This window comes from Sinohyriopsis cumingii, chromosome 9, assembly GCF_028554795.1.
Source record: "Sinohyriopsis cumingii isolate HCF-2022 chromosome 9, ASM2855479v2, whole genome shotgun sequence".
Classification (NCBI taxonomy): Eukaryota; Metazoa; Mollusca; class Bivalvia; order Unionida; family Unionidae; genus Sinohyriopsis; species Sinohyriopsis cumingii.
This window is the reverse complement of record NC_142969.1, coordinates 8311119-8332390: the sequence shown is the minus strand read 5'-3', so window position 1 is coordinate 8332390 and position 21272 is coordinate 8311119. Positions and strand designations below refer to the sequence as shown.

Sequence of the window (21272 nt, the reverse complement as noted above, 5' to 3'; positions counted from 1 at the left end):
GATTTATCTCCCCCTTCTCTCTTCTAGCAAAATTGATGTAGCCGCAACTAGGATCCGGCCTACGGTTAGGACGACCTCCAATATACTGATCCAACCTAAAATAGCGCTACCAGCTTCAAATTTAGATTTAATCAGTGAAGCAAAAAAAAAGAAAATAAAATTTTTCAGAGGCGTATTTATGCGAAATCAACTACCGGATAAACCAAATCCCACCGAGACAGGAATAATAAATCTCGATAAAAATTCCGGTCCTGGAACTCACTGGGTTGCGTACGCAATTAATCCTCGCGAGATCATTTACTTCGACTCATATGGATTAGCACCACCAAACGAATTTTTCAAATATATTTCTTCGTTGAAACTTCCGGTTTGGTATTCAACACTTCCAACGCAAACATTAGATGATCAACCAATATGCGGTCCGGAATCAATTAACGTCCTTGATGCAATTTCAAAATCATCTCGTCCTTTTCGTAAAATTTTATTTGAATACACCGTAGATAAATATCATGGTTGACATTTACGGTAGATCCTTTTTTGGAAAGAAAAAAGAAGAAAAAGACATCGATATATCAAATTTTGCAACTAAGACCGATATTAACAATCTTTTATCGCTGTCAGAGGTGGATCCTGGCGAAGTTGCTGTATTTCAAAATACAGAAGGGCGATTACAAACTAGCAATGTCAAAATAACTGATATAATCAAGCGAGACGAATACAGCGATCATATTAGTCGATTTACTCAATTGTCGGATTCAGTAACAAAATATACTGATGTGAAAATCAAAGAAATTCTCGTTGATTTGAAAAAAATAATTGAGCTTGCCAACAAAATCAACGAGATAAATACTTTGACACACAACCTAGCAACAAAAAAACTTGATATATCATTATACGACGCTGATATTAAGGTTTTGCGAGAAAGACATCTAAATGCGGAAACAAAATTATCAAGATTGGCTATTAATAAACTTTCGAAACTTCATATACAAAATGAAGTATTTACAAAAAATTTACCCTGCGCCGTGCCATTTGTGGTTAATTCACGAGATTTTACTTGGACACCTGAAAATGATTCTTTTAAATTTATCTCGCCAATAAAAGGTGTTTATCGAATATATATTCTCGCCGGAAAAACAAAATTTAACGTAACTGCTGTCAATCACGGCATTTGTGAATATTACCCTGGATTTTTTATTATTTCAACTGACGAAAATAGAACTGAATTTTTCAAATTAACACCACCAGATAGAACCACCACGGAACCAGTGAGGTATTTTGTAATTTTAGAATTTTTAGCAGCTTGGGGAACACATTTACATTCCAAAATACTTACAGAAAACAAAGAAGATAATCCGGTTAAAATTGATAAAAGCACATCAGAAAATCCTGGATCGCAGGTATTTGTCGAGATAAAAGATTACCCCCCAACTAGTTGAAAATTTACCAGGAATTAACCAAATAAATAACTAATAAATGACCGCATCGGATTACCGATACAATCAGGCGCGATCATGGCAAGACTCACTAAAAAAACAAATAGATGAGTATCAGATAAAAATAAATAAATACCAGCGCAGATTAAATATCATTGATGTTGCCGTGTACGCGGTATCTGCTATAGTCGCCGGTGCGGGTATTGTTTTATCCGCGGTAACAGTAATCGCGCCAATCGCAGCAACAATAATAATATCATCAACAACAACAATCGCGGGTGTTTTAAGTATCATTGCAAGAAAAATATCTTCGTGCACAAATGATAAATTATTATTATACAAAAATAAATTAACTAAGATCAATGACGCGTATTCGAAATTATCATCGCTGATTTCGGAAAGTCTCAACGACGGCGTTATATCCGATCTAGAATTTTCTGCAATGATCAGTATTTACTCGGAGATTGAACAAATGAATATTAATAATGTCCGAACTAGCCAAGATCGTGACAAACACGACACCGCCGACAACAACGTTAATATCGCTAAGTTCAAAGAAACCCGAGTTTAGTATTAATTTTCCAACACCAATCAGCGTCAACGAAATTGCATTAACACAGTTGCGCGTCTACAATAGTTGGCCTAATATTAGATCAGTGTCATTTGATGGGTTGATGTCAAATAATTCACTTGTTTTTGCAAATAATAATAAACCCGATGGAACGCCGGATTGGAAATATGTTAATATACCAACGGGCAGTTATGAGATTGAACAACTGAATAGCGAGTTTACCAGAAGAATATCAAATTTAACCGGCGACGCTGATCCAGGAATAAAAATATCTGCGCACGAACCAACATTATCATCTATCATCGAAGTAACATCACCGTATATGGTAGATATTTACCAATCATCGGTTAGATCCATATTAGGCTGGCCAGATACCGCACCTGACGATGTCGCAACCGACGATTTTATTCAACAGGATCGACCTCCCGAACCAAAAAAATCAGATTTTATAACCGACGAAGCCTCGTACGAAATTTCCGATATTTTACAAAAAAATATCATAAATATTGAATCGGTCAGCGATTTAGTTAATCAACATAAACTCGGCAAAAAAATAGTTGTTCCTGATACTGTTAGTTATTTCTTTAGGGTAAATGTAAAATTTGCTATTTCCTCCCCGGGTGACGTCGATGGTAAAAAGATTTACGTAGAAAGTGATGATATAACGAAAAATATTGAGGTTTTTGGTGTTGAGTATAATAGGGGTATAACTAACTTAAGATCACTATTCAACGAGTGTATATCGAATAAATCAAACTTATGCAAACTAATAATCAAACACGTGAAAAAATTAAATAAACTTGCAGATGATATTAAGTATTATCACGATATATTTATTAAGGCAATCATGGAAAACCCAGAAAATAAGAAAAAATTCATGTATAATGCTAGATTTACCAAAGAAGAAGAAGTACAAAATTATAAATTTTCCCACAGATATAATATTGATCCAATGAAAAAATACATCACCGATACCATAGATGAATTATTTCTGAAATTATATACCGCGTGGACAGGTAAACGACCAAAATCTGAATTATTTCTCAAACACGACAATGATCCATCAAAAAAAGGACGACATATCTCGCCTGGTATCGTTAATATAACAGATGTGATTGCAGTTTATCTTCACGCGGATATTATCGATGGTAGCTACATTATTGATTCATCATTGTCAAATCAAGCAAAACAAGGATATATATTATATTCGTTTTCTCCCAATGTTTCTCCGGGTTATTTGATAATAAAAGAGCCTGTAAATCCGTTTTACCTTCGATGTCACAATCAGCTATTATCAAGTATAAATTTCAAACTAACGAACCAAGATGGACATTTACTTGATATACGCGGAGAAACATTAAGTATTAGTTTGCTGGTGAAATCGTGAGAATCTCTGATTTTTAAATCTGTATCCCGGAAAAAACTAGCGAAAAAAAATAAATAAAACCCAGGGAAATTTTCAAAAATTAATCTTTTTTTTTGTTTTGCAGCAATCGCTTATAAATTTGTCCCCCCCCAGAAATTTTCTGGGTTTTAGTTTCATCAACAAGTCTTTTAAGTTGCCTGACACGCGAGTTTGTAATTTTTCGTGACTCATACGCGTCTGATAAAGTCGATCTGGCATTTTCTACCAACATCGATAATTTAACAAAATCCTCGATGCGATCATCGTCGATCGTTGCAAGTGATTGATATATCGCAATCTGGATCTTTTTTATTAATTTATATTCGGATGGTAGCGTATATTTATATTCAAGTTTTCCTTGAACAATTGTTTCGAATTCCGATCGAATTTTGTTTGTTTCTAGATCCGATGGAAGATCAACTTTCTTCTTCAGATCATCAATCGCTACAATGATGTCGTTTATTGTTTTTTCGTCCATTATATTAATTTTATAAATCTTCAATTATTTCTTCGTCACTTTCCGAATCAAATATTATTGGGATATAGAAGAATTTAATCCACTCGCCAAATTTATACGAAAATGTCGCGTTGATTATTTTTTCTGCCGCGCGACTCACCGATGCTGGATTAATACTAAAATATTTTGCAGCGCCTCCTATCGATTCAAACACGAGTTTTTCTTCCGTTGCTTGATTTATCGATTCGACAGTCCTAGCGAATCGCAAACCACCGGTATTACCAGCCTTTGAATTTTCACTCGGAGTAACTGCTCGCAGATTGGAAAGTTTATTGTTAAGTTTATCTCCGTCAATGTGGTCAATAACAAGTCCAATTTCTACTAACCCGTGAAAACACTCGAATATAAATTTGTGACATGAATAACTTATACATCTTTGTTTATTGTTGATGGTAAATTTAAGATATCCAAATCTATCAGCATTACCGACTTGATTCTTTGTTTTTGCATTTCTAACAATACCATCTTCAGATGCCTCGTAGCCCTCGATGGTAGGATGCGATTTATACTCGTGTGAGAATTTCATTACTGGAATCGTTGATTTTGTTTCCATATACAATATTCTCTTTGTTTAAATCGAAATTTGCTTTGAATCGATTAATATAATCTTCTTCGCATTTTATTACTGAGGAGGATCTTTTTTCATAATATCTCCGCAACTCGCGATATTTCTTTCCTCCACAAGAGAAACACAATCTTGTCTTTCCTCGAGTTCCAACTTGACAAACCAAACATCGCTGTGGTCCTTTGTTGCCTCGTCGAACTTCGTATATATGAGCGCCGCAGTATTCACCTCTACAAGATTTATCGCATGATTTTGTTGATCCGACTATTATCCATGAACATTGATTCATTATATAATTAGATATTTGTCTAAAATATAATAATGGATTTATTTGATCTTGATGAGGCAGAATATATCATTCCTGAAGTAGATCGTGCGAAGAAAGAATTTTTTGATGATGGAGCGATTCATGTTTGGTCAACGTGGAAAACTAATTTCATTGATGTTACGATGAATCTAGAACGAGCGAAGAAGATAATCGAGCACATAAAATCTGAACACAAGGATGAGCGATTTATATTTGGAATAAAATTTATTGCACAAATGCAGGACGATACTTGGATTATTCGCGACAAACGAGATCCAGTACGCGGCGGTAAGAAAAATGTTGTTCTTGATAAAAATTCGAAACCGGGATTGTTATTGGGAATTGACGGTCCTTATTACGCTAGAGCTTATCCTTCTAGTGCTGTTGTTTATGGAATTTATCGTCTGAATAACAATCCTGATGCGAAAAATCTACCAGCGATGAAAGAATCACCGATGATAAATTGCGTTGCTGAGAGAGTTATCGAGCACATGAGAAATGCTCGTCGCGGATCTGGTCTAACTCAATTGAGATTGGATAAAATTAACACGTGGGCAAAGACAGTTACTAATGGCGCATCGATTGATGATGTTGCTGCGTTAAGTAGGAAACTTAAATTTCCTATTACGGTTAAAACGTTATCGGGTGAAATATTATACTCGTCGCCGTATAAATCTCGAGGAACTCCAATCGAAATTGTTGATCATAATTCACATGCGTGGACTCAGTCAGTGATGATATTTCCACGAGATCGTATTGTTAAATTCTATCCCGTTAATGGCGCTGATGCAATGTTCCGATATATCAAACTATTAGCCAAGTCCGATCCAATATCAGTCTGGTTATTTTCTAGTGAAGAAAAATACGATCAATTTATCTTGCCACGCGGAGATATTTACCGTGATGAAATATTACACGATTCGATGAAAAATATCGCGGAGAAATATTCGTCAAATCCAGATCGATTACTGACAAATTGCTTTACTATTCCGTCTGTTGCCGCTCACGCCGCGAGAGAGAGAAATTCGTGGAAACCTACAAGGAATGAGTTTCTTAATGATATTCAACTTAGCTGTATCGAATATGGCCATGGAGGATTATGGAATACCAAATATTATTTCGAAGATATGATTTCCGTTGACATGAGCGCGTGCTATCCTGGAAGTTTTCTCGGATACGGCGATTGTGCAGATTACTTTGCTAAATTCGGCCACCCTACCAGCGAGATGACGAGAGTGGCAATTAACGGACAGTTACCTGATTTTGTTATGACAGGATTCGCTAATGTTACTTCATTCGAACTTGCTGAAAATTTGCATAGGATTTGTTATATTTGGTTTGGTCGGCATTTATCTCAGCGAAGATGGATTCCTATAGTGCTGTTGAGATATATGCTGGATTCATCGATGTTGATATCGCTGACGATAAGTGAAGCGATTATATCCTACAGGAAACAAACTGAAGTGTGGTTGCCAACGGATTGTGAGAACGCGAAAGATATTGGAAGAAAAATAATTGGTAAATTTACTCAAGGAGGATCAGTTGATCATAAGCATCGCCATGCTAGGTTATTTATCAATGATGCTGAAATGGATTTTATTATTACCGATACGGTATCGCGTGGAATATTTTGCAACAGAGAAAATATTATTATTGATGGAACGAAATTAGGTACCGTGATAACTTATCTCGATGGAGAATCGGCGCAGTATACTCATTTAAGATCATCAATGCTCGCTTATGTGAGTATCAATCTGCTATCAATGATAAATAAATTTGCTGATATCGCGGTAAGGGTTGCAACTGATTCGTTTTATATCGATAAGAAATATCAGTGCAGATTAGAAAATTTAATCACTAATGGGGATTGGGGAACCTGGAGAATAAAAAATGAAGATATTCTAGATTATTGTGAAGACGCCGATGTGGAAGATTGTGATAAGTTTCATAAAGACAAATGTGATGAAGTATCAACGGCTGCATCTGCGTTCGATCCGATTTCACGAAACAAATTTGTTTATCTTAATGGTCCTGGCGGTAGCGGTAAAACAACAAGAGCAATAAACTTATTTTCAAATTCTGATATGATCGTGTTAACTCCAACTCACAGATTAGCACGAGAAATAAAACAACGTGGCGTTAGTTCTTGTACTTATCACAGCTATTTCAAGTACAGCGGTGGATTGTGGGATCCAACTCGAATGGGAAACAAATATATCAACAAGATTATAATATTTGACGAAATTTGCACAGTAAGTCTCGCCACATTAAAATCGTTCCTGGGTTGGCTAGAAGAAAAAAACACCGCAGTAATAATGTGCGGCGATCATGGACAACCTGATCCTATTGATGGTGAATCTCCACACGGGTGGCTTAGAAACTTTGTAGATTATTATGAAGAGATTGATACCGATTATAGATCCAATGATAATTTACTGACTGAGTTTAAAAAACTAATTCGGTTGCAACCTAATAAGTTTCAATGTGATGTGATGAGAAAAATAATTGATGAGACTTCGATGGATAATTTTCTAAATTTGTGGCGTCCGGATCATTTGATTGTTGCTAGCAGAAAAATTATTCGCGATGCTATTCAGGAAATACTATTTAAACTTCAATGTGAGAGATTTCCAACATTGCAGGTTCCGTTGTGCTACAGGCCAGCTGATACTAGAAAACAAAATATTAATGTTACTTTGCCATGCGGAGAAGAAAAAATAATGGTTTTAAACGATATTATTTTCGTTGATATTAATGTTGTCAATGATGCGATAAACGCAGAAAGATCGCCATGGAAACTTGGATACGCAGCAACAATACACTCGTCACAGGGATTAACAGTAGATGGCCAAGTTTGGATTGTCGATGATAGAATTTCCTGGTCAAATTTAGTTTATCTAGCTGTTTCTCGAGTAAGAAAATTATCTCAGTTAGGTAGGATTAGATTTCACATTAACGAAGATGGCGGTAATTGAGTATCTCTTGGAATTACTTGTAGTTCTTCTTTGGTAAATCCTCGTTGCGGTGCCGATGAATCTAGAAAATAAATTGCTGGCCTTCCTGATGATCTTGTTACGGCCGATATTTTATGTGTTGTAACACTCCAATTAGGATCGGTTGCTCTTTTTCTGCCACCCTCGGCTTCTCCTTCTTTATATAAATATCTAACCGTGACACTACCTAGCACCGGTGGAATAGTAGAATCTCGCTTTAGTGGTATTTTTGTTTTTGTAATTGCAATTGCGGGTTTCATTGATATCGTTCGTGTTACTTCGTTATTTAGTGCGTTAATCACGTGAGGTAATCTTGTTACCCAATCGTGAGATCGTTTATCTTGAATAAATTCTCTTGCGTATTGATATCCGAATAATCTTTCCGCTAGTGTTTTGTTGAATCTCTCAACGATAGCCTGATTGCGATGAACACCAACTATGCCACGTCGGATTTTAACATTATTCTTTTTCATCAATGAAGTAACTGCGCCAAGAAATTCTCGTCCTGGATCAATCTGGAGAAGATTCGGCCATGTCAATGGAGATCGAGAATAAATTCTTTCAAACGCATTTGCTATTTCCGTTGCTGTTTTATTTGATAATGGTTCCGCTTCTTTGTATCTGCTAGCAATATCAACAATTGTCAAAACATATTTGTATGTGATTCCATTAACGGTATCGTGAGGAAGAAACATTAAATCAGCTTGATGAACTTCGTTAGGGACGCTGACGGAGAAACTCGCATACGGTATTTTCTTAGGCGGAGGAAGATAAATTTGCCAAATAGCTTGTTTTGATAACCATAACGCAGCGGTGGATTGTTTTACTTTTGCTGCCTTGGCAAGTTTGGCAATTGCTGATTTTCCTTTCCAGAATCCTCGCGGAGAATAATATATTTGCTCCATTATAAATTAACCAGCACCTAAAACTAATTTACCTTTCATCGCACCTTTTATCAACCAGGTTGCCAATTTTTCTTTGAAATTTTTATTAGGAATGGCGTCTATTGCGTGAATTAATTTAATATCGGCGAGATGTCGTTGTTGTAAATCTCCACTGCGATATGCGAGATCGTGATAGTAGCACGCGTTATCGATAGCATTTACTGGTTCTTCGCCAGGATTTGGCTGATTATTATTATTAAGTCTTATATCTAATCTTGTACCAGGTCCGCAGTAATTATATCCTGGTAAATGTTTCTCTCCGGAATATTTTGCCCAAGGCAATCCTGGTAGATTTTTCATGGAGGCGGCAATGTCTCCTCCGGTTCTTCTATTTTTTTTTTAACGAATCTAAATTTGCTTGTTCCACAAACCGCACATTCACCTCTGATTGCATTTCTGTTGTTGCGCGTAACGACTTCGATTGGATTTAGCGTGGCAGTTCGAGTGCGACACTTAACACAATATGAATCCATAATATTCTAATAACATGAATGTAATTGATTTTTCAGCCACGAAAAAACGCGAGCAAGTAAAACACACCGAGGCATTACCGAATTCGATTAGAATGATAATCATTGGCCCGTCGGGATCTGGAAAAACTCAGTTATTACTAAATTTGATAATGAGATGGTTGAAATGGGATAAATTATATTTGATTGCGCCATCCGTAGATGATCAGCGATGTTATAAAGTACTGAAGGAATTTAGCGATAATACTGAGGATGGCACAATAGAATTTATCACGGATATCAATGAATCTCCATCAGTGGAAAGTTTAGACGGTGATACTAATAATCTTGTTGTTTTCGATGATGTGATGCTGGATAAGCAAACTAACCCAGCTAGGATATTCTCGCGTGGCCGACATAAGAACACCGATGTGATTTACGTGACACAGCGATATACGCAAATTCCGAAGGTTATTAGAGATAATTGTAATATTTTATCGGTTTTCAATGGCGTTGATACTCACACGCTAAGGAATATCCATCAGACTTGGTGCAATGGCGACATGGATATAAATAAGTTTAAAAATTTCTTTAGTCACGCTCAGGCAACTCCGCACGGTTTTGTCACGATTAATCTCCATGATCCGCGTAGTAGATATCGAGTCGGTCTTGATCAAATTTACTCATAAAATTGCAACCCAATCCTGCAATAACAAACAAATTTTACAATACCCCCCCCCAAAAAAGCTGCCTTTTTTTTTATGCCCGAAAATGCAATTTGGGGGGAAATTTTGCGGATTATTTTGCGTAGGAGGCTTTATTTTTGAAATCTGAGGCTTCTACGGAGAAAATTTGTTTGGAGGGGTTATTTTAGTCTGTGCCAGGGGGTCTGTATAACTTCCCTGCTGCTCCTTAACACAATGAACAATGTTCTTAAGATTTATTCAAATCAACTATCTGCATACAAACAAATGCAGGCATATATTCAATGGAACTCATTTTAATTTTATCTCAGAAAGCAAAGCTAATAACATAAACAACACAAGGGTTTATACGACAACACCTGCTTATACTACTACCACTGTTGTTATTATTTGCGACATCATCTTAGATCTGTCGCATAAATTCAATGGAACTCATTTTAATTTTATCTCAGAAAGTAGATAATACACCATTAATGATACAGATTTTACACTGTGGGGTAGTATGTGGGTCTATTGACGTCCGTTGTCGTTTTTGAATGCTGATCCATCATCTAAGATGTCGGATCATGGGATTGTAAATATATTTACAAGACACCGCCAAGAAAAGTGCAGCTAATTTAATGTATGCTACAATAACATTATTATCGTATTGATACATAAGTTTTCTTCCCCACCTCCTTCTTGTTCTTGTTCTTGTTCTTCTTCTCCTTCTTCTTCATCTTAGTAGAATCATTAGTCAGAGAGGAATATTGAAAAGCTTGGGGCAGATATATATATATATATATATATATATATATATATATATATATATATATATATATATATATATATATATATATATAGATAGATAGATAGATAGATAGATAAACACAAGATATGAATTGTCACAGCAAAATCCATTTTCATTTTACGGGTGTACTTCGTCGACAAATTTGAAATAATTAACGGGAGTCATATTTTCGTCTCTCAAGTGGAACGTGACTGAATCAGGTTTTCAAGTGTACCTACCAGACATACACGCTACGAACTTCTTCCTTGAATTATGCCCTGCATGAACAAATTCTAGTTTTATTCCTTCATTACTGTCATTACTGCTTTTCAAGAAGGCTTCATATAAAGGTGTTTCTTGTATTGTCCTAGCTACAAAATAAAAATATATGTTCAGCCCAATTTTGTATAAGCGTTCTTATGATCTACAAAAGTGTTGAACATGTCCATATAACAGTTTCTTTAATTTTATGTAATGAGTCAGATGCTGTTATCAAAAGATAGGTTTATACCCTGAATAAGTACCTGCTATAGAACCTCAAACCTTCTGAAATCTCAATAATTATTCAACGTATCTCAACAATTGTAATATTTCATCTACTGCCAAACCCAAACCACGTCATTACATTAAACAATGAATTTGTCCTAATTTACCTCATTGAAACTCAGTTTACTTCAGTACAGTACGTGAAGTATTAAATAATGATTGTATCGTTCTTCTTATCATATGGCGGCATATGTGCCCTCTAATTTCTCAGATGTCAAATCATCCCATAATTACAGGCTGCTTTTTAATAGGTTATTGTAATATGAACCTTGGTGTCATGTTATCAGTAAAAGTTTATACTCACACTCTGAATAATTCTGAATTACAAGATCTCGTACAACGCTTGTCCACCACGATCCAGAAGCGTTAGGGAATACGAAATTTGTTCTACCTCCAGTGTATGTTGTAGGGCTCTTGCCAACCCTTGCGCAGTCTCTAATTGAATGCACCCATTGGTCATGTTCTGGACTCTCCTCCAGAATTTGTCCTAATATGTGGAAAATTGGAAGACAATACAGATGTCATTGGGTGGAAGAAATATTATGGGCTACATACCTTAATGTTATGCACATTTCTGATACTTCATTAATTAATGTCGTACCAATGTCCACCAATTGTGATTTGCTTTTCATGATAATTGGTTTCAATTGGTGTATTAAATAAAGTATAGTATTATTTTATTGTAGGATTATCAAAACAATAATCTTTCTTCTCCCTATATTGTTTTTCGTAAAACAATAAATAGTGAATTAAATAGTGCAATTGGTTTTAACATCACTAAGATAACGAACATGCTGTCCTGGTAGTATTATTTTAAAAAAAGGGATACAATTCTGAGGTCCAGGGCACAATGTAATTTTGAAGTTCTTCAGCAGAATTCATTAAAAACAAAGAACATTATATTATTGTTACTCTTACAAACTCACTAAGAAATTTAACAAGTGTTTACATATCATCTTCAACATATTAACAGGAAACTAGCACACATTTTCTTCATTTATACTGCATGAATAAAACTGAGGGCACACAATCATTTTGTTGAATTATACTGCAAGAAAAAAACTGACGCCACACAATCATGCAGGAAACCACAGAGAAAAGAGAAGAAATGGGGACAAAAAGTGTGCCGCAAATTAACTCTTATACAACTTCAATATGCGGGAAACTTACCAGTTAAAGCTTCGCACAGATGTCGATAGCTACTTCTGCAATTCACTACAGACATTTCATATTCTTTGTTGTTTGTAAATATGAAACAGCCACTGCCATTGCCTTTGTTATCACTTGATGATATGGAAACTACAGATATATATATATATATATATATATATATATATATATATATATATATATATATATATATATATAACTGTCTACAGGAGCCACCCATCGGTAAAGGCAAAGGTTGCCTTTGTAGGCAGGTGACCTCTGAAGGCAGGTTTATCTCTCAAGCTTGGTACTTGGTAAATTAATTTCCATTCTGCGCATGGATACTCCATCCTCACATGATGTTTGTCTTTCCAATGACAAGAGATGTTACCGTCTCTTCTGTACAAATAACTGTATGCATTTATTAACACCTGTCTGTTCTTATCATGTAACCTGTCATAAAACTAATAGGATTTAAATACATCAAGAACAATACAACTTTGTACATGCACACATACATACATCTATCTCCCCCTCTCTCTCGCACACACACACGCACACAGAGACGCACACACACACATGCACACACACACACACGCGCACACACATACAGGCCTACACACGCACACACATACACACACACTTCTAAAGGAAAGTACTATCTAACAGCATGTCTTTAATTGTGAAACTCTCGACTCACTTTTGTTAGGGCAGTTGTATAATTCGCACTTTATACAATTTATTGATTAACCAGTTTCAAAGCTAAATGAGATCAAAGGACAGTCTGCTTTTCTTTGTGACGTTTGATAATTAGGCAATAAAAAGAAACTTCCTGCGGCTTTTGTTAGTGGCACCTACACCGTTAGCCGGGATTACTCTGGCCATTACCACCCCAATTTTGATATTTTTAATATTTATGGTTCGGTGTAGGGCCTGAGTCAATTGTCTAACGAAAAATAGGAATTAGCCGCCACCACAGAAAGTAGCCGCTTCCCAACGGGCCTACCATATGTATACAATGCTACGTCAAATCATCCCTGCATGAAATCGATATGAAAAAGATATATTGTTCAAGAAATGGAGAACATTATAATCGCAATGTATTTGATACGCTAATAGACGAGACAAAATTACAGCGTTGATGAAATGTTATCTGGGACGCACTATATGCATCTAAAGTCACATGACTACACTAATCTCGTAACTTATTATTATGAAGACAACGAGCAGAAATGCATAGCTCTCACAGCAACTTGGAGAAAGTGAAATTCATGAAGAATATAGCACGTGTCTACCGCTTAATATCACTGTAGTAGGGTAAATTCATTTGAAATATGACACGTTTAAACATCCTTCCCCGTAATTTACCTTCGGATGTAATATTCTTCGCTCATCAAACAATAGAAATGTAATTTGCCTGCTTGTAGCGGTCACTGCTAATACATGGTAACGACTGCATAAGGCAAGGTGAAACCACTGTCTGGTTATGAAACAAATGGCCCCTGGCCGCAGAAGACAAGTGACCGCTGATTATATGACATTTATTTTAGAATGTTGCCGGAGGGAAAATAAAATGTCCGCGTTGACCAGGTAGCCACTGAACACAAGTGACTGATAGGTCAGGTCTGACTGTATACATGTACAAGCTTTGAATTTACATCTAAATTTTGTTTGGAAGAAATATGTATATCTAAATATTTATCCAACATTACCGTAATTACTACATACCTAAAAACCTACCTACCAATTAGTATACTTCCTACCTACCTACACGCGTATATACATCTTTCCTAACTCCCCAACTAACTACCTATTTCTTCACATGTCATTATCAAGCTAAGAATTGATTGATTGTCGATATTACGGCATACCAGCACTGTGACTCTAATGAGTGCCATATGATAAAAAGGCATAATCATTGAAATGTACATTATCCCAAAGCCTTAAAAGTATGAAACACAGCGATGATATGGTTAATTTATATGAGGGATCCCGATCAAAGGAGAATGTAAATTTTCTTTGTAAATGGTAATAATATAAGAATAAATATGCTGATAAACAGTAGGAATGTTCGTTACAAAATAACCAAAATAAATAAGTTTTAAGCAAATGTTAATATCGTTCAAGGAATTTTAAATGTAAGATATATTTACCGTATCATAAAGTTCCGTTATGTGCAGGACATTGTATAAACAATTAGGCGCTTGTTGGCGATCAAATCGTAAAGAACATAGTTGGTTAATATTAAAGAATGTGAACGTATATTGTTTGTTTTGCGACTGGTTTTCGAATTGAAAAGTATTTTCGTTTTATTTTATTATGAAGTGCATATGCGGTTTACATTCTCTTTGGAAAATGGCACCACTTTCTGAAGACAACTCCCTGATTTATTTTAGTTTTTTAAGACATGGTACGCGTAGTATATTGCCCTACGTACTTGTAGTTTCCGCACCAGAAATATCAATCGTTCCTCAGATTTGTTATCGTATAGTAATTATATGCAATTTGTGATAATTTGCACTAATTAGACTGCTAGCAAACTATAAAGTGTAACTTTATATTCCTACTCGTTATCTGGTTTGATCCATTGGAATATTTGCATATCAATTTTACTTTTCGTATGGGAAACTCGCATGCTGATTCAGTCTGATTTTGCATATCTATGTCGTTTATACGTAATAGTTGCCGGCTCAGTGGCGTGTCGTAAACGTCCTTGTAGATCAAGTACCTGCACAAGTAAACCGATCTATCGTGTGTTGATAAAGGTTCTACGAGGATACTGAAGACCGACATTCCATGTCTGTAACTGATCTTCATAATGTTATTTGCATTATATTGTATCATCATAAGATATGTGGGAGGCTGGTTCTGACTGCTTCAACTAATGTTCGTGTTAAATGTATCAAGTTGTTAATAGTGTGAACCAAGCTGCAAGGGATATCGTTTGTCTATTTTAATTCATTTACTTTTATTATACTTTCTGCACAATGTTTGGTCAGTGTTTTTGATACAAAATGTTGAAGATATTAATACTATTCTTTTTATCATTATTATTATTATTATTATTATTATTATTATTATTAATTACAAATATGTTCCGTAAATTCTTTTTTAACTTTGGGTATTTAGCTGTTTCAAATCACATTAAGCCTTAATCGATAACATCGATAACATGAAAGTGAGTTACCTGGCACGTGGCTTAGTGAATGAATTGATACGTATTTGTTTTTTGTTTTATTTTGTTGCATGAAATATATACCTACCTCAGGATTATGCAAACGTTAAAATAAGAAGATAAATATAATTGCAATGCCAGTAGCTGGTAAAGGAAAGTAACATTTACACTGGTCAGAATGTTACCACGTCATCAAAATGAATTGCGTTTATTTCTGTATGAACTGTAAGGAGAACTACTTTTCTAAGAATACACACATCGATAAATAGAGTCACGTGTACAACATAAGATAAACACTGCCAGTGATGGCAGACACGAAGTAATCATTAAAGGAAAAGAATATTCTAACAATGTTATATAAAAATATAATTGAATAAATTTGACTTCCATTGACTGAAGGACTGTTATTATGATGACCTAATTACCATCAAGCAGGACAATCCCAAGTGCTTTAAATAGCTACGTAACAGAAAACCCTCCAAAATGTATTACTACGCTCAATTAAGATTTATTTTTTTAATGATGCAAACGAAATAACATAACGAATAATCGAAATTTCAATTATAAGAGTTTAATGTTGTTTTGTTTGAGTTTATCGTGGTATAAACAATCAGTTGCCGACTCAAACAGCTTACATAACTCTTAATTGAAAACAAGATATGTATTTGTAGTTATACTTCAACTGACAATCTACCGAAGTTATAAACTAATTCTTTGTGTCACATATCCATGACAATAACGTTTAATTGTACAGTGCAAAGAATACCTGTAGCAATTATGCACAGACGACTATTGGATTAATGCTAATAGTTCATGTATACGTTTCGTATCGATGTTCTTTATTACGTGCGTTCATGTTCTACATCTTTATTATGTGCCGTAATATCAGTTATCTGCTCAAGTCTTAACTTGAAATGTTGCCGGTCATCAAATAGGAACTTTGTAGGCAGCTCCATGTCAAACTTATAATTATCCCAAACCTTTTCGATGAAACGGTGGGATTATGGTATCAAACCTTGAATGCGTCCGTATGTGTTCTTAAATATCGCAAATTTTCCTCAGCAATGTAGGACTAAGATAAAGAGTTGAAAACTGGGATCTAAGAATGGTTTGGATATTGGAACCATTTTCTGATTGCATAGGTGAATTTCTTGAGCAGTTAAGAACTTATATGGTTATAAGGGTAAGGGTAGTGATGACTGAGTCAAATGTGCTTATCGTGTCTGAGCAATTTATTATTATGAAATATACATGATTGACTGTTTTACGTTTGCGGTTATTCACATCATGTGGAGATATATATGTCTATCTATCTATTTATCAATATATCTATCTATCTACATATCTATCTATATATATATATCTATATATCTATCTATTTATCTATCTATCTACCTACCTACCTACCTACATACATACATACCTATCTATCTATCTATCTATCTATCTATCTATCTATCTATCTATCTATCTATCTATCTATTATTTGATTTTGTTTTTTTTTGTCAGCAAGGCAATTGCATTTTCATCCGGTTTACCCTTCATATAAACTGATATGTTGTTGTATCCTTGATGTCCACAAAGCATTCCATTTCCACAAGGTACTGGTTTCTCACAGCTGCTGTTGAAAATTAGGGTGTCTGGGGTGGAAAATTTCCTTGTGGCAATACAATAACAAAATTCACCCTGAAATGCACCAAGTACACTGACATAAACTTTTATATATAACAAAGTACATTTATTAATTATTATTAGCTTCTGTATGATGTGGATAAAAGGTTATATTTAGCAAGTGGTTTAATATATTCAAATTGACGTGCCTTTTAAAAAAAGCAAATTAATGTACTCCTAATTTGTATAGTTCACAATGATTAGCATTCAATAGGCATACTAAAAGTGTTGAAAAAATATTTATTCCCACCTAACACAACATTCAATACATAAAGATCTCAATTTATGAAAGCTACAAATTGAATAATGAATAAGCTTCAAGCGTGTCTAAAGTTGACTCTGGGATATATTCACAAACAAATCAAGGCTAATAAAATAGATATGCTGAAGACGTATTAAAATCATTTCCTTTGCAAAGTAACGGACACTGATAATTATTTCTGGTATTCCTATAAGAGTATTATCGTGTTTTTCAAATGTGGAGTACCTTTGAATGATTGTTTTCTCCTACCTCACACTAGTTTTCTTATCCTGACTCGTGGACTATGTTGATCGTCTGCTGTTTGTATAGCATACACAAAGTGGCAATGCCGTCCAAATTGTCATTATAATGTTAAAATGATTTCACAGTAATCAAGATAAACATTAATTTAAGCAAGTTTACGTACTATAGCGAGCCTCACAAACAGCCAGTTTCGCAATGATCGAACTTGATATGTACTGCATACTGTATATATTTTCGACTTGATAAAGCCCGTTGCTGTAATTTTGAAAGGTCTTTTCTCATTAATCTTTCCGAATTTAGATCCATTCTAAAACAATAAATAGAAGATTTTGCCTTATGTTTTATTTGTCTCATCTATTGATACGGATTCCTTTCTGCCTGTTCATATTTGTATCATTGCGTCAGCTATCTTCATTACGTAATTCTTATGATGCACAATGACACTTCGATTACCGTTTCGGTACGGTTATTTGAAGGCTAATCTGTGCTAATACATCATGTAATGTTTTAACTGATTATATCAGTGTAAATCTAACTTGGTGAAGCTCTGTTTTAACATATATACACTAAACTCTTTAAGATGCACAATACACCATTTTTACTTCGAGCCACAGTTTACGTTCAGAAATGTAAGAGAAAATATCATATTTCTCCTTTCCTTCAAAGATGCATAAGAAGGATTCAGTTAATGCAGGTTCCTTGTTGTTCCATTGTAAATATTTGCAAACAGAAAAGTAAAGTGGAAATTCATTTAGGTGGCTGTGAAAGCTGATTCCTTGTGTGTTTAATTTTATTGATGAACAGCATAATGCTTCATCAGTTACAGTTTATACATCTTGGATTTAAACTTTCAAATGACTGAACTCTACTCAGTCAGTCGATATATTTGCATACATAGAGGTATAACATACAACTACACTAACACTAAATGCAAGACCAGTGTTTACAATTGCTTCATGATATCACAGTAATGCGTGCACTAATTTGCTTTGACTGTCATGTGTTAGCAGTCAGACGATTTGAAAGAGCTTCATGACTAGGTCGGAACCTGCTCCAATCAGTGCAGTCTCATAGAATCAATCCGAATCTAAATGAAATGCAAATCTCATGTGTACGAATCTCGTGGACTCATTATATTTCCTCTGACTGGAGGGTCACATTGAGTAATATGTAGGGGCTAATATTAATAACATATATACGATGGAAACTGTTATGTATAATTATATATTTTTGAAACTCTTGGTAAAAGATTTTATCGATATTCTGTTTAATTTTCATTCATGTTTATAAATGTAATCATACTTAGTCATGAAATTAGGTGGCATATTTCTGCAAAATTATTGTTTAAGACATTAAAAGTGAAGATTGCATATGATCTATAAATAGCTGTTGATGTAGGTGTTATCAACCGTTAATAATGATATTAATAATAAGACCTGTTTACTATATTGTGGTTAATTTACGTTGGAGGGATTAGTTAAGTGATGTTCTTCGAAGGATTAATTTATTTCCCATTGGATGGGTTTGGTCACATGAATATATATTTTGATATATTGGTTGTTGTCGTTGTACTACGGTTTAACGCCATTTTGCAGCACAAGATAGGCTATACATGGCGGTGGAGGAAGAACCCTGAAAACCCAGGGAAGAACCACCGACTCACGAGAAGATATTGGCAGGCTTTCCCACATACCCACGCTAGCTGAGCCTTGGACTCGAACCCACGCAGGCAGAAGTGTGATGGCTGTGATCCGGAACGGTGAGCGCTTTAGACCACTCGACCACTCGAGGCCACTGAATATTGGATTGAGCAGGAAGACCTGTCGCTAGGTCTATATGACGACATATATTTATTTTTAATAGATTTTAGATCCGTGAACTCATTATGTTTCTTTTAATTGGTGATGTATATTAAGTAACAGGTTGGGGCTGATATTAACATATTTACGATGGAAGTTGTTGCGTATAGTCATGCATTTTTGTAACTTTGTACATGATTTGTTGTACACAGTATGTGTAGTTTCCATTCATGATTATACTTTCATATTATCTTTCGGTAGTTATTTGTTTGTACAAGGGTAGAAAAGTCTTGTGTAAGACTTTAAGAGTGCAGATTGCGTGTGATCTGTAAACAGTTGTTGGCCTTGGTGATTACGACCATTAGTAATGATTTTAATAATAAGATCTGTTTACTTGTGGTCTTTTTCGACATTATAATATTTAGATCAGTCGTGTTCTTGGAATGATTAGTTGACATGAATAGGGATTTTGAAAATATTATATTAAGTAGTAACATCTGTCACGTGGGCATATTGCAAAATATTTTCATAATATATTTTTGAAGTTGTGTATATATAACAGGACTGAGCAATCAGTATTCCTATTTGGATTCATTACAATTTCGGATTCTTATTTCTTATGATGAAATCAATCTGCAAATGTGTTTCATACTGTAGTTAGATAGTTTGAGAGTAGAAGTTTCTTAGGTTTATTCATTGCAATTACAAAGTGCTCACTGGACTAGAACATTATTCATGACTATTTTGAATCAATAAAATGAACTCTGGACAATGTCATTGTGACATACGCAATCGAGGAAATAAAATCAAATTGAATATTCGATTTGTTTATACTTGAATATAGCTTTTTAGGATTATCTTTGATCATTTCATTATACTTCAAGATACTTTACATCTTCGCTTCATAACTTGATAATGAAAGTTTTTGTTAACTTGTAAACACAAAAACTGTCTGGTTCGCTTCTGTATGATGCTTAGTTTATGAACAATGCTACGAGTGTATCCTTTTACAATTTGTAATAGAAATGAGTGCAGGCAATAAGCTTTATACAGTTTAACAAATAATGTACTTCCCTAGAACACAGAATGAAAAAAGAGAACATAGAACTTACAGTATTGTGAATTAAATAAAAAAATCCAAGAATTGAAGGCACAATTCCTAGTAATAAAAAGTCATAAATGAAACTTAGATGAAGCCCCAAGGCGACCCAAAATTGATAACGATGACGTGTCTGTTATAGCTTAGGAGGAACTGATGTATCGACATTTTCTTGTTGAATCACAGTATAATTTTTCAAGTATGAATTTAGTATAACTTCCAACGGATGTCTTTATCCAAACATTTTGTCAGAGCACTTTTGTATTTCCAGAGAATATAATCACTTGAATTTAATAATTTGAAGAAATAAAATTTAACCCAAACTATTCACAACATAATACAACTTAAAGTGCCAGATCATCAAAAAAGACTGGTAAAATTCCCACAGTCACAAGATTATATAGTTTTCTGCTTGACATCAGGTAATATAATTTTCTAAAAACAACCATTACCTAATGGATAATACCTTTCTAGAATGATGCAATGAACATTTTTACTTACAACAAAATAACCCATACAATTCGCATGGGAATCTTTAAAAACCCTGACCCTGGTTAACATATTTACCACCTTTTATTTACCTGAATAATAATTTGGTTAATAAGCTCATACACTCAGAAAATAATGAAGCTATTATTAGTCGATTACATAAATGAAATAAATTCCAG

The 21272-nt window shown here is 34.7% G+C and overlaps 1 protein-coding gene across 1 annotated transcript in view; it reads right to left on the bottom strand.

Moving 5' to 3' along the window:
* LOC149791239 (uncharacterized) overlaps window positions 1-21272 on the bottom strand; it is a 90581-nt gene that overhangs the window by 60915 nt on the left and 8394 nt on the right. Inside the window, exons 4-7 of the mRNA XM_089969725.1 lie at window positions 17069-17216; window positions 12377-12505; window positions 11511-11693; window positions 10900-11031 (exon numbers count right to left, since the gene is read on the bottom strand). Of these exons, the coding sequence (XP_089825851.1) occupies window positions 10900-11031; window positions 11511-11693; window positions 12377-12505; window positions 17069-17216 (592 nt within the window). The remainder of the gene's footprint in view (window positions 1-10899; window positions 11032-11510; window positions 11694-12376; window positions 12506-17068; window positions 17217-21272) is intronic.